Source organism: Arvicanthis niloticus, assembly GCF_011762505.2.
Source record: "Arvicanthis niloticus isolate mArvNil1 chromosome Y unlocalized genomic scaffold, mArvNil1.pat.X SUPER_Y_unloc_1, whole genome shotgun sequence".
Taxonomy (NCBI): Eukaryota; Metazoa; Chordata; class Mammalia; order Rodentia; family Muridae; genus Arvicanthis; species Arvicanthis niloticus.
Genome location: NW_023044978.1, coordinates 268,181 through 281,323, shown reverse-complemented (window position 1 = coordinate 281,323; position 13,143 = coordinate 268,181). Strand labels below are relative to the sequence as shown.

At 32.7% G+C, this 13,143-nt stretch overlaps 1 protein-coding gene across 1 annotated transcript in view; it reads left to right on the top strand.

Annotated features, from left to right (window-relative positions):
- LOC117695963 (ubiquitin carboxyl-terminal hydrolase 9Y) overlaps positions 1–12,476 on the top strand; it is a 152,662-nt gene extending 140,186 nt beyond the window's left edge. The window contains exons 38-46 of the mRNA XM_076706136.1: positions 1,208–1,430; positions 2,124–2,253; positions 4,211–4,396; positions 5,462–5,682; positions 5,761–5,849; positions 7,791–7,947; positions 8,090–8,302; positions 9,317–9,427; positions 12,333–12,476. Of these exons, the coding sequence (XP_076562251.1) occupies positions 1,208–1,430; positions 2,124–2,253; positions 4,211–4,396; positions 5,462–5,682; positions 5,761–5,849; positions 7,791–7,947; positions 8,090–8,302; positions 9,317–9,427; positions 12,333–12,464 (1,462 nt within the window). The 3' untranslated portion in view covers positions 12,465–12,476. The remainder of the gene's footprint in view (positions 1–1,207; positions 1,431–2,123; positions 2,254–4,210; positions 4,397–5,461; positions 5,683–5,760; positions 5,850–7,790; positions 7,948–8,089; positions 8,303–9,316; positions 9,428–12,332) is intronic.
- The last annotated feature ends 667 nt before the right edge of the window (positions 12,477–13,143 follow it).

The window sequence follows — 13,143 nt, the reverse complement described above, 5'->3', positions numbered from 1 at the left end:
TTGGTTTTTTGAGACAGGGTAACTGTGTATATCTGGTTGTCCTGGAATTTAGTCTGTAGACTAAGGTGTTTTATGTATAGAAGTGTTTTTTTAAAACATGAGAATATTATTTCAAATACAGAATATTTTGGTAAAGATGTTGAGAGAAATCTTTGTATTTAAATTTTTTATTTGTATTCTATGTATAGGACAATTTTACCTGTATGTGTATCTTGTGTATTCATTGCACCCATAGAGACTAGAAGAGGTTAGATGCCCTCAAACTGGAGTTAAAGATTTTAGGACTAGAAACATGGGTGTTCTTAAGAAAGTTCTTTTAGCCAGAGATGCATCTTTCTTACCCCTATTGTTTTGAGACATAGTGTCACTATGTTCTGGCTACCCTAGGACTTGGCTATGTAGGTCATGCTGGCCTTTATCGATCAATTGCTAGAATTAAGGTGTATGCTGCCACACCCAGTCCTTAGAAGAATTTGACTAAAGCTACTTTTTTGTTTTTCATTAATTAGGTGTTCTGCCCAGGCCCAGTGGTGGTGAGATCTTTTAATCTCACCTCTTGAGAGGTAGAGGCAGGTGGATCTGAGTTCGAAGGCAGCATGGTCTACATAATTAGTTTCGGGACAGCTAGAGATATCTCTTCTCTAAAACTTAGCTATTATTTTTTAATAATATGTCTCTGTATGAGTGTGCAACATGTGTACAAATGTACCAAATTTTTTGCATCAGGAGTCACAGGCAATTGTGGGCATTAGATATAGATGCAACAGCCCAAAATTAGTTGTTATTTCTGATTTATGCCATATCTTTATGATCATTTTCATCTTGAAAATAATTAAACTGTATCATTTTAGATGAAATTCTCATGCCTTAAATTCTCAATTGTATAGTTTTAAATCATTGCTAACTTTAAAATTAGAGAACAGATATCTAAATTTAAAAACTTTCAACATCATTTATATTAAAAGATATTAAAATAAGTCATCAGATAAAGAAGTTGATTTGTACAGAGGCTTAACAACATTCTTAGAGACTTAAATCATTTTATTATTCTGTGAGACTTGGAATAGTACTTTAGTAATTGGTGTGGTATTTGTGTGAGAACCGACAGGAACCACTGATTGGTTAAAAAAAAAGACTGCTTCTTCTTTTTCACAAAAACCTTTCTGTGCTCTGAAGTGCCCAATATTCATAGATGTTTCTGTTTTAGGTATGATGTACTGTGTATTCTCCTCCGTCACAGCAAGAATGTGCGTTTTTGGTTCACTCATAATGTCCTTTTTAATGTATCAAATCGTTTTTCTGAGTACCTTCTGGAATGTCCAAGTGCAGAAGTCAGAGGTACATTTGCAAAACTTATAGTATTTATTGCACATTTTTCTCTGCAAGATGGATCTTCTCCTTCACCTTTTGCATCACCTTTTGCAACTCAGGTAATTGTTAGCTTTTCTATAGTTATTAAATAGTTAAAAATAAAATTTTGTTTCTTACAGATTAAAATTATTAAAATGTGTTTTTGAAATATTTATCATGGGGAAAATTATTCTAAATGTATATTGAAATACATAAAGTTTTAATTTTGTGCTATTGAAAATTATCATTGGGACTTTGGTAAGGAAATTTGTACTCAGTTACTATATTTTAAATTACGTTTAATTTTGTAATCACAAACTTTTTTGCTAAGTACTCTGTGGTTGAGTAAGAGCAAGATTACACTTCATAGCTCAGGCTGATCTGTAATTTATATGGAATCAGACACAACTTTATAAACTGTAACATACTATCAGGTATGGAGGTACCTGGCTTTTAATCCTACTACTCAGAAATCAGAGGCATGCAAATCTCTGCTAGTTCAAAGCCAGCCTATTCTGTATATCAAGTTCCAGGTCAGGTAGAACTACAAAAACTTTGTTTCAAAATGGACCATAACACATATATTTTGTTTCAAAATGGACCATAACACATATATTTGAACAAAATAAAAGATGAAGTCTTCATGAAATTATTTCCTTTTTGATAAACACAAATTTTTTTCTGAAATAGGAACATAAGCATTTCTTTGCAGATAAAAATAAAATGATTTTATATGCAACTACTGATAAAATAACTAATGTTATTTTTTCCAGATCTATGACAGTTTAAGCTTGAGTGATCATTTACTAAAAGCAGTATTAAGTCTTTTGAGAAGGGAAGTTTCTGAACATGGACGACATTTACAACAATATTTCAATTTATTTATAATGTATGCCAGTTTAGGTAAGGAGTACTTAATTCTTTTAGTGATTGTTTCATAATTACATAGAAAATGAGTAAACCATTTAATCAAATGATGAAATAATAACTTAAACTATGGACTATATCCTTAAAACTCTTGTAAATGTACTCATGCATTTTATCTTATACTATAATAGAATACATACAGTACTTAACATTTTTCCTCTGATAATGTTTTAGATCAGATTCCATATCTGATTCAAGTTGCTTTCTGAAAAATAATGATTCTTATGCTACATTCTATCTAAGTCAAAATATAATTGTGTTAAGGAATTACTGTTTTCTAAAGGGTATGGACAACCATAAGTTTGGTGTTTGTTACATTTAGGAAGCATTTCTAGTAAAGCTTACAGTAGTTAAACACTGCTGTTGAAAGAACTTAAATTGAAATTACTAATAATATAGGTAAATAATCCATTTACATTGTTCTGTTGATATATTAGTTACATTTTAGCTTGTTTTTACTAGAGTACTTGTTATTTTCTCCCGCCATGTACCTGTTCATTACCTTCTATCAGTGATTTCTACCTCAATGTGTGTGTAGGTAGATGGGCAGACAGGCAGGCAGATAGACAGATTATGCCATGATTTCAGAGTTGTTTCAGGTTTGGTGATTTGGGGGAGGGGAGTTTGGGTGCTGATATATTTTGGGAAGAGAATAAATTTATTACAAAATTAGTTATAAAATTTAAATATCTGTAATTCATTTGTTGGTGCATCAGTGCTTCAGTTTTCTAATTTATTAAAATGTGACAAGAAGCCAGAAAGATGGCTCAGTTCAGCTATTATTCTTGCAAAGAACCTGGGTTCAGTTCCTAGCATTCACACAGTGACTCACCATTATTCATAACACACATTCCAAGAGATCCAGCACCCTCTTAACCTGTCATAATCCACAATTTGTATGTATATATACATACAATAAAACAACTATGTACATAAAATAAAATAAGTCTTTTTAAAAGTGTAGTGTATTTAATTTTATCAGGCTTGGGTAAAGGTACTAGTTATCAACCCTGGAACCAATTCTTCCAAGTTCTCTTTGACCTCCACACATACACACTGAGGTATGTATGCATTCTAACACATATGTACAAACAAACTTAAAAATAAATTTTTACAAATTGATAAAAAAAAACATGTATTTGCCATAGTTTTATGATTAATGATGTTGAAAATTATAAAATTGTATTAAATAACTGCCCACATCATAAACATACCCAAAACTCTGAATTTACAATTTACTTCAAACCTTAAAAAGAATGTTTTACCATTTTGAGGTAATAGCATTAATAAAAATGGAAGTCATTATATGAGTAGAAATTTAAATGAAATTTTTTATGATTTAATAATTTTTATGCTTATGTTCAAGTCAAAGTTCTGACAGTAACCAGACATTAAGAATCAAAGTGGAAAGGAGAGTAAAAACATAACTTTTTTTTGTTACCCAGGGAATTTTTCTAGTTAGGGAAAAAGACTGGTAGTTTTAAAAATAATTTTTATTTGCCATTTATTTTACCTTTTCTTTTTTTGGGTCCTAGGAAATGTTAATTGTTTTTTGACTTACTGTAGGTAAGCTTGAGAATTGGCTCTGGTTGAATATTTATTGTTGTTACCTGGATTCAATTTCCAGTACCTTCATAGAGACACACCACCTCCTTGAAGACTAGACATGTGTGGGGTACACAGAAGCACATGCAGACAAAACACTCATATACATGAAATAGATAAATCAAAACAAAACAAGATGTTAGTACCATAATACTATTTGTTATGATACTTAGTCTTAATTAAATGTCAGTATTTATTGCTGTCTACACTCTATGTATATTGTTTATATTCTCAACTATTAAGATTATATTCATGTCTCCAAGAGCTGTAAATTGTGTAGTCCATCCTAATTTTTTTCTACAAATTACTTTGCTCCCCTTTTTTGTAGGTTTGGCAGAAAAGACCCAGCTTCTAAAACTGAATGTACCTGCAACTTTTATGCTTGTGTCTTTGGATGAAGGACCAGGTCCCCCAATTAAATATCAGTATCCTGAGTTAGGCAAGTTACATTCAGTAGTGTCTCAGCTGATCCGATGTTGCAGTGTCTCATCAAGAATGCAGTCTTCTATCAGTGGTAAAGTAGCAACTTTATTGTATAGTAGTTTCAAAATAGTGCTAGCTATGCATTATACTTAAAGACTGAAGACTTATAAGGTAGAAGAGTGAAGATTGTGTACTTTTTGTTATATTTTACTTGACACATTTTTAGTAATTAATTATTGTTTAGAAGGAATTTTTTATTTTTGGTTTTTTGTTTTTTGTTTTTTGTTTTGTTTTGTTTTTTTCGAGACAGGGTTTCTCTCTGTAGCCCTAGCTGTCCTGGAACTCACTCTGTAGACCAGGCTGGCCTTGAATTCAGAAATCCGCCTGCCTCTGCCTCTGCCTCCCAAGTGCTGGGATTAAAGGCGTGCACCACCACCGCCCGGCTTATTTTTGTTTTTATACAGTCTCTTCCCCTTCCCTTTCTACTTTTCTTCCAGTTCTGTCTTTTCTCTCTCAGGTAGAATTCACTACATTGCTTAGCAATTCTTGAGTATTCTTGCCATAAACTATTAGCTTGTTTATAATTTAAAGTGATCTTTTATAATCCAGATACTGATGCATAACTTTTAATTTGCTCATGTTCCATAGCATGAGGGCCTGAAAAAAAATCATCAAGAGTCTATTCTATCACCTAATCCACAGCAATCTATTGCTGACAGGGCTTTTGAGATGGTTTATTGATAAAGATGGTTGCATGCCAAGCCAGAAACCTAAGTTTAATGCTTGGAACACACATAGTAGGAGAGAATGAAATAGTTCTCTAACATGTAAACCTGCATGTCATGGCAGTAGCACATGTATCTGTAAAGAAATGCTGTTACTTTTTAAAATGTTTATATATAGTCATTTTATCTGTATGACTGTCTTGCCTTCATGTTTATCTTGATTACTTTTTAAAATAAGGGGTAGCTTCATTTTTCTCAGTTTTGAGAAACTACCTTTTTATAATGTATCACTTGATCACTTTACTGAAATTTCTATTGTGCTTATTTAGAAAAATATAAAGGTCAAATTTCATTGTTTGAAATAATAAATCTGGCATTATAATTTTCTGTAAATGTTTATTGACTTTTTATTAATGACAAATATGTTGCAGGTAACCCTCCTCTTCCAAATCCATTTGGTGACCCAAATTTATCACAACCTATAATGCCAATTCAGCAGAATGTGGCTGACATTTTATTTATAAGAACCACTTATGTTAAGAAAGTTATTGAAGACTGCAGTAACTCAGAGGAAACAGTCAAATTACTTCGCTTCTGTTGCTGGGAGAATCCCCAGTTTTCATGTTCTGTTCTCAGTGAACTGCTATGGCAGGTAAAACAAAATAAATATATCTAATTTTATTCATAGTCCTTTAAGTACAATTTAACTATGCCTTCACTATTTTTTTAGGTTGCATATTCATATGCATATGAACTTCAACCATATTTGGATCTACTTTTGCAAATTATTCTGCTTGAGGACTCCTGGCAAGCTCACAGGTATACATATACCTTTATGCTAATAGCATAATTAGTTCCACAAGTTCTAAAAAGACTTGCATAAGTGTACTTTTGCTTTTTTGGTACTCTGTTGAATAGTTTGCTAAGCTTAATTTTGTTAAACTTCAGTTAAGAAAAATACTTATTACAATCTTGTATGTAAATTAGAAATGTTATATTTTATAAATTAATATTTTCAAATTGTCATGCAGTTAATCTTAAATTTCAGTATGAATATCAACTAAATATTTTTAGCAGATTATCAGATGTTAATTTTTAAAATTCTGGTTCAACAAATCAGCTAATATTATACAAATTTTATGAACCAAACATATTACTGTGAAACAAAACTTGTAAAGCTGTTTTAGTAATTTTCAATATTTTTTAGTTGTTTGTTTGGGGTGGTATTGTTTCTTTTAATTTGTCTTGATGGAATCTAATTTTTACTAATTTATATTTTGGAATATCAAAATATATTATTTAGATGTCACTTTGGATACTTATTTCTAATTAGTCACTTCCTCCCTTTAATGCTTTACTCAAAGAGATGCTAATAATAGAGGTATAATTACTCTAAACAAAATTAAATAGTAATATGTAATAAACACAAATGAATATCAAAACACTATATGTTTATGTAGAAACTCAGTGAACAGTATTCTGCAGTTATTTATAAAACATTTGCTTTGTCCAGGCACTATTCTAGACAGTGGAGAACAAGTTAAAATTTTTATTGATCTAGTTGCTCATAAAAACACTTAGCAGTAATGATGATAGGACAAAATACACACTAAGGTCTCATACCTTATTTTTGTCAGAATAACTAAACTGTAAAGACTGAAATTTCTGTGTCAAACAGAAAACAATTTGCTTGTGAGTTCAAATATAACAATTTACTGAGTGAAATACATGACATAAAGGAAAACTTTTTCATATAATTTCAGTATTATATAACATGTAAATTTATAATCTACTGAGAAGAAAAACAATTAGGGAATATAAAATTTTAATTTAGTAATTCAGAGCATATTATTGTCAGAGAGAAAATATTCTACACATCACATATTCCTAGTATTAAATATTTAAATTATTACATGTGTGTGTTTCTGTTCTCTACATGCACATATATCACGATGCCCATGTGGAAATCAAAACAAAACTTATGGAAGTCAATTCTCTTCTTCGAGTAAGTCTTGGGGACTTAACTCAGGTCATCATGCTTTATGGCAAGCACATTACTTGCTGATCCATTTCAGCAGCCCTAAAGTTATCTTGTACCACCAAATGTTTTCATTCATTGGTTCTTCTAAAATTCACTTGTTCACCTTCTGAAATGCAGTGTTGTTGTTGTTGTTGTTGTTGTTGTTTGCTTGCTTGTTTAGATTCATTTAATTTTATTTTATATATGGTATGAGTGTTTTCCCTACATTTATGTCTATAATATCCACATGCAAAATACCCACAAAAGTCAGAAGAGAGTATTCAGTCCCCTCTAGCTGGAGTTACATATGGCCACCCTGTGGGTACTCTAAACTTCTGAGCCATCTCAAATCTCCCTGCTGAAATACAAATCATTTAAAATAAAGTAACAGGACTTAGCAGTCTTGAAGAAAAGAGACATGTTTAACTTGAATAATAGTGTAATATCATCCTCCATAACTCTATTTTAGTGATTCACTTAAATGCATTTTAACTTTACATTAAAGCTTACATTAAAAATTTGGAAGAGATCAAAACCTTAACAGAGGTTGAGACTAGAATGCTAGACATTTAAAGTATTGGCTTCAGCCAGATGTGATAGGGCATTTGGGAAACAGGGTCAAGTAGCTCTCTTTGAGTTCAAGGCTTCTCTGGTCTGATACTAACATTAAAAAGGAGTTAGAAAAAATATATTCCTTCTAGATGTTATAGATTTTTTTTTTTGCTTTGACATCTTTTCAGAATTCATAATGCACTCAAAGGAATTCCAAATGATCGAGATGGACTGTTTGATACAATCCAGCACTCTAAAAACCACAATCAAAAAAGAGCCTATCAATGTATAAAATGGATGGTAACTCTCTTTAACAATTGTCCTGTTGCCAACCAGATCTTACAGGTAGGAGTTCTTTTTTTACAGTTGTATGAAATTCTGACTTAAATTTTTCAAAGAAAACACAATTTTTTGAGTTCTCATTTTAGGTTAAAACACTAACATTTAAACTATTTCTTGACATACATAGTTTTGCTTTCTGTTGAAGGGTAATGGAGACCTTAAAAAAAAGTGGACTTGGGCTGTTGAATGGCTTGGAGACGAACTGGAAAGAAAACCATATTCTGGCAATCCTCATTACACTTACAGCAACTGGTCTCCTCCAGTACAAAGCAATGAAACAGCAAGTGGTTATTTTTTAGAGAGATCTCATAGTGCAAGAATGACGCTTGCAAAAGCTTGTGACCTATGTCCAGAAGAGGTAAAAAATAAAAGCCGTTAATGAAACAAAAGTAACATATACGTCAATACCAATGTATTTATGATTGTGTAAATATTAGATTATGCTTCTGTCTGTTTTGAATTAATGGGATATGTACCTAACATTTAACCAGGTATAGTGACACATGCAGGTTTTTTTTATTGGTTATTTCATTTATTTATACTTCAGATGTTATCCTGCTTTGCAGTTAAACCTCCTGCTTTCTCCCCTGCTCCCCCTGCTCCCCCTGCTCCTATGAGGGTGCTCACCTACCCACACCCTTCCACCTCAGTTCCTTAGCATTCCTCTACACTGAGTCATCTTAATCCCAGCATTTAGGAGATCTCTTGAGTTTGCTACTTGCCTTGTCTCAGTAGCAATTTATAAGCTTCTAGAGCTACATAGAAAGACCTATCTCAAAAAACAAAACATACAATTTATTATTATACAATGTGAAATTGTTTCAAACACAGTCTCTGTAAGGACTCAATTGTGTATTTTACTTGAAACTGTTCAAGTAAGTAAAAATGTATTGAAGAGGCCAGCTTTGTGCATTAATTTGTTGTTTAAAACATTAAATGAGGGAAATTAATTTTTTTTTTTTTTTTTTTTTTTTTGGTTTTTCGAGACAGAGTTTCTCTGTATAACCCTGGCTGTCCTGGAACTCACTCTGTAGACCAGGCTGGCCTCGAACTCAGAAATTCCCCCTGCCTCTGCCTCCCAAGTGCTGGGATTAAAAGCGTGCGCCACCACCACCCGGCAAATTTTATTTTTTAATTTATTTTAATTAAGTTATTTTTGTTGTTTTTTTGACTTTGAGAAGATTTTGATTGGTTGGTTGATTTGTTTTGTAAGGGATGAGAGAAACAGAGTTTTATGTAACTCAGGATAGCTTCAAGCTTGCTATATATTTGAGGAGGACATTGAACTTATAATTCTGTTGCTTCACCCTCCCCATTGTTGAAATTATAGGTGTTGAAACTACACCTACTTTATTAATTTTTTGTAAATTAGGACCCTGATGTCCAAGATGCCCCAGATGAGCATGATTCACCTGCACCACAAGATAAAACACCACAAGATAAAACATTTTATCTTTATTCACACAGAACTCAGTGTCAACAGGTAAACAGTTTTCTTCTTACTCCTAGTTCACCTCTTATACTTTCCTTCATTTTATAATTATATATGATGTATGACTTCAGCTTTGCCCAGATAACAAAAAAGAACATTTGTACTGGAATCATCACTTATCAATTACCTACCCCAGGTGCCTTCTGCTACTACTATCTTAATTAAGATGTATGAAAAGTGTAAATTCCATGACATCTGTCACCAGCATAATGTTAATAATTATGAGAGAAACAGCAGAAACAGAACTGTTTTTGTTACTCACTCTAATTCAAAGTAAATGTTTAGTAATTTGGGGACTGACAATATGACTGACTCCATTGATAAAGGTACTTTCTTTGCAAAGTCTACTTTGATTCCTGGAACTCCTGTAAAGATGTAAGAATAGAACCAACTACAAAGTTGTCCTTTCCCACATCTATCCCTACACACTTGATTTTATATACAAGTTAGGCCTCTAAAACTCATATAAAAATATCTGGTACAGTAGCTTGCCTATTGGATTCCAGCACTAGGATGATAGAGACAAAAGGGTTTTACTGACTGGCTGGTCTAGCCAAATAGGTACGTTTTAGTTTTAGTGTGCAATCCTGTTGTTTTGTTTTTGTTTAAATAAAAGTTAGAGCTTGTAATAGGATTTAACAAGTAAAGATGCTTGCTATATACAAACCTGTTGACCTAAGTTTGATCCCTGCAAATCACATACACAAAGGTAAAGATAAAACTTCACAGAGTTGACCTACATACATTGACTGGTGTCTACACTCATGATGTGTGTATCACAATAATAATAAATTTTATTTTTTTATTCCTTATATATGTACATGCATAAGAATATATGTGTAAGTCAGAGGGCATTTTACTGGATTAAGTTTTGTCATTCTACCTTGTAAGTTCCAGAGATGGAACTCAAGATTTCAGGGTTGGTGGAAAGACTTCCTGTAGGAAACTCTCCAGCCCAATAAGTTTTCAGTTGTTTGAGAATTTCAACCATGTATAAAATGAGTTTTGGCCAAATCTGCATCCACTTCTTTTCCCATTCTTCCCAGATCTCACTCAGCTGCTCATGGGGATTTAGTAATTTGGTTGGTTTCACTCTGTTGCTTTTTTTAGCCTAGAATTTGCCTCAAATTCATAGATTCTGTCTGTCTCTGCATCCTGAATGCTGGAATTAATAGTGTGCATCACCACACCAGATGATACATTCTTTTTTTTTTTTTTAGATCACTTATTGCACAGGTTTAGGACCATCCACTGGAACATGAGTATCCTACCAGAGTCTATATCCCTAAAAAAAATAACTCTCCCACCTCCAGCAGCCATTAGTTGCAAGTAATTCTTCAGGATTACTTAAGGATTAATGGTTAAGGATGACCATTCATGAGCCCATCCCAGATTCATGTTATGATTTTGTCTGGCTCAATATTGTACAAGAAGTCACAGCTGCAGTGACTTCTTATAAACAATGGTCCTGTCATGTCTGAAAATACTTCCACAAAGGTTGTTTACTACCTCTGAGACTTAACAGTCTTCTTTACCCCCTCTTACCTGGTTATTGTTCTTTGGAAACATTGTGGGGAGAGATGTTACAGATGTCTTGAATATAGCTGAGCATTTTACAGTTTTTTTATTCTCTACACTTTGACCATTTCTGAGTCACAATTTGCTAAAGAAAAGGAAACAGAAAGGAACAGCAAGGCAAGGCAAAAGGGAAGGAAAGGAAAAAAGAGGGAACATCTCTGGTGAACTTTGAGTGCTGCACTACTAATAGGTCCTTTGGGACCTATAATCAACCACAAGTTCTTGGTCCAGTTAAAAGTACCAGGAATTACACCTTCTTTTAAATTGGGACTTAGATCAAATCAGAAAATGGTTGGGTACTCCTATAATGTATTATCACTGTTGTACAGTGGGAAACAGCTTACAGTGTCTAAGGGAGGCATATCCCCACATAGTGTAACTTCATCTAAACTCTTTATATATGTGTATGCATTTCATGAAGCATCTGCAATAGATTTTCATATGACCTTTTCAATGTAGTGTTTTTAAACTCTTTCTACTGCCCTTCTATATCCTGCCCTTCATCTGTTGCCCCAGAAATATTCCATATCAGTCTTTGGCCTGTACACACATGTTTGTACATGAGCGCATACTAAACATAGGGGGGCAGGAAATGCTTGTGATACTTTACTTGGGAGGAAAAAGGGCTGAGGAATGCTGAGAATGATGAAAAGATGATTATAACATTAAGTTGGGAGTGTTACATAATTCAGTTCAGTTGTTCTTAAGTTTAGTATGTATAATAATAGTTTGAAAGAGCTTGGTTAGGCTGCCAAATCACACAGAAAGATTCCCAGTCCAGTTAGAATGTTCAAAGCCTTAAAGATTTGCTGTTCTGGCTCTGTTAATGGTGATGCACAACTGTGATCCCCACATTTCAGCCACACAGCTATAGGAACATTGTAGTTTAAGCCATCCTGGTTCACATATTAGCAAAATTCTATTTGACAAAAAGGCATTTCTAACAAGTCTGCAAGTGATACCACTGTAGCTCTGGAAACTATACTTTTTTCCTGGTCCTGGCTCTGAAGTGCCACAACTTTTATCTGAGTTAGAGATGAAATATTCTTACATGCTTTGCCTATTCTTTCTCTCCATAAATATAGATCAAAGATAATTTGATCAAAGGTTTATATGTACTTATTTTCTCAGATAGTACTGGCTTTACTTTAACATAGAAATCAGTTTGTAAGTTTTTTGTTTAGCAGCTACATGAAAAAATATTTAAAGAAATATCAAGTTTTAATAACATTTTTAATCTACTTTATAAAACATGAGCTTTAAATTTTAATTGTAATTTTTGAAAAATTTAACCTGGAAATTTCTTCCACCCTCCTAGAATTATGAGCCTGAACAGCCGTATTCAGGTCCAACAGCACATCACTTGAACAACCCTCAGAAAAACGATGAACCACAAGAAACTCATGAAAGTAGTGAAGAAATATCTTCATCTCTAATAAAGGATCAGTGAATACAAATAATTATCTGGTGTGTTATGTCCATATATTCCAGCCTTATATTAAAACCTTTTTCTGTACTTGGTTAGTATTTAAAACTATAAATATGTGCCAAACAAATGTGAGTGGAAAGTATATGCTGTGTAATTTACTGTGGTTATATATATGACCTGCAGTGAAATGTATAGTGTTTAATTCTTAATGCCCAATATTAGTACACAAATGGAAAATATATGTACAATATGTTGTTTGACTATTAATTCTCATTCTCAAGAGAGTGACAACAAATACACATTTTTTCCATACCAGGGTGTATAGAAGCATAATAGAAGATAGACAGACAGATAAATAGATTTTGGTAGAATTTATTAGGTTAAGCTTTGAAAACTTTTCTCTGCAGTATTGTGGATTAAGTGGATATCAGAATCTACAACATTTTGAAGTGTCATTTTCCAGTATATCTGGCTTATTTTCTAGTAATTATCAATATTACTTGGCAGTAACACTTACCATTTTTCTTTGTCCATTCTCCAAAACTGTTATTGTTAGATAAGAGGCTTAGTTAAGATAGCAACTACTTAATGCAAATAATTCTAAGAATATGTTGAAACATTTCAGACTTAGAATTCTCAAACATTTTCAAATTAATAGTATTTTTAAGTAGTAACTGTAATATGTGTCATATTTTGGAAG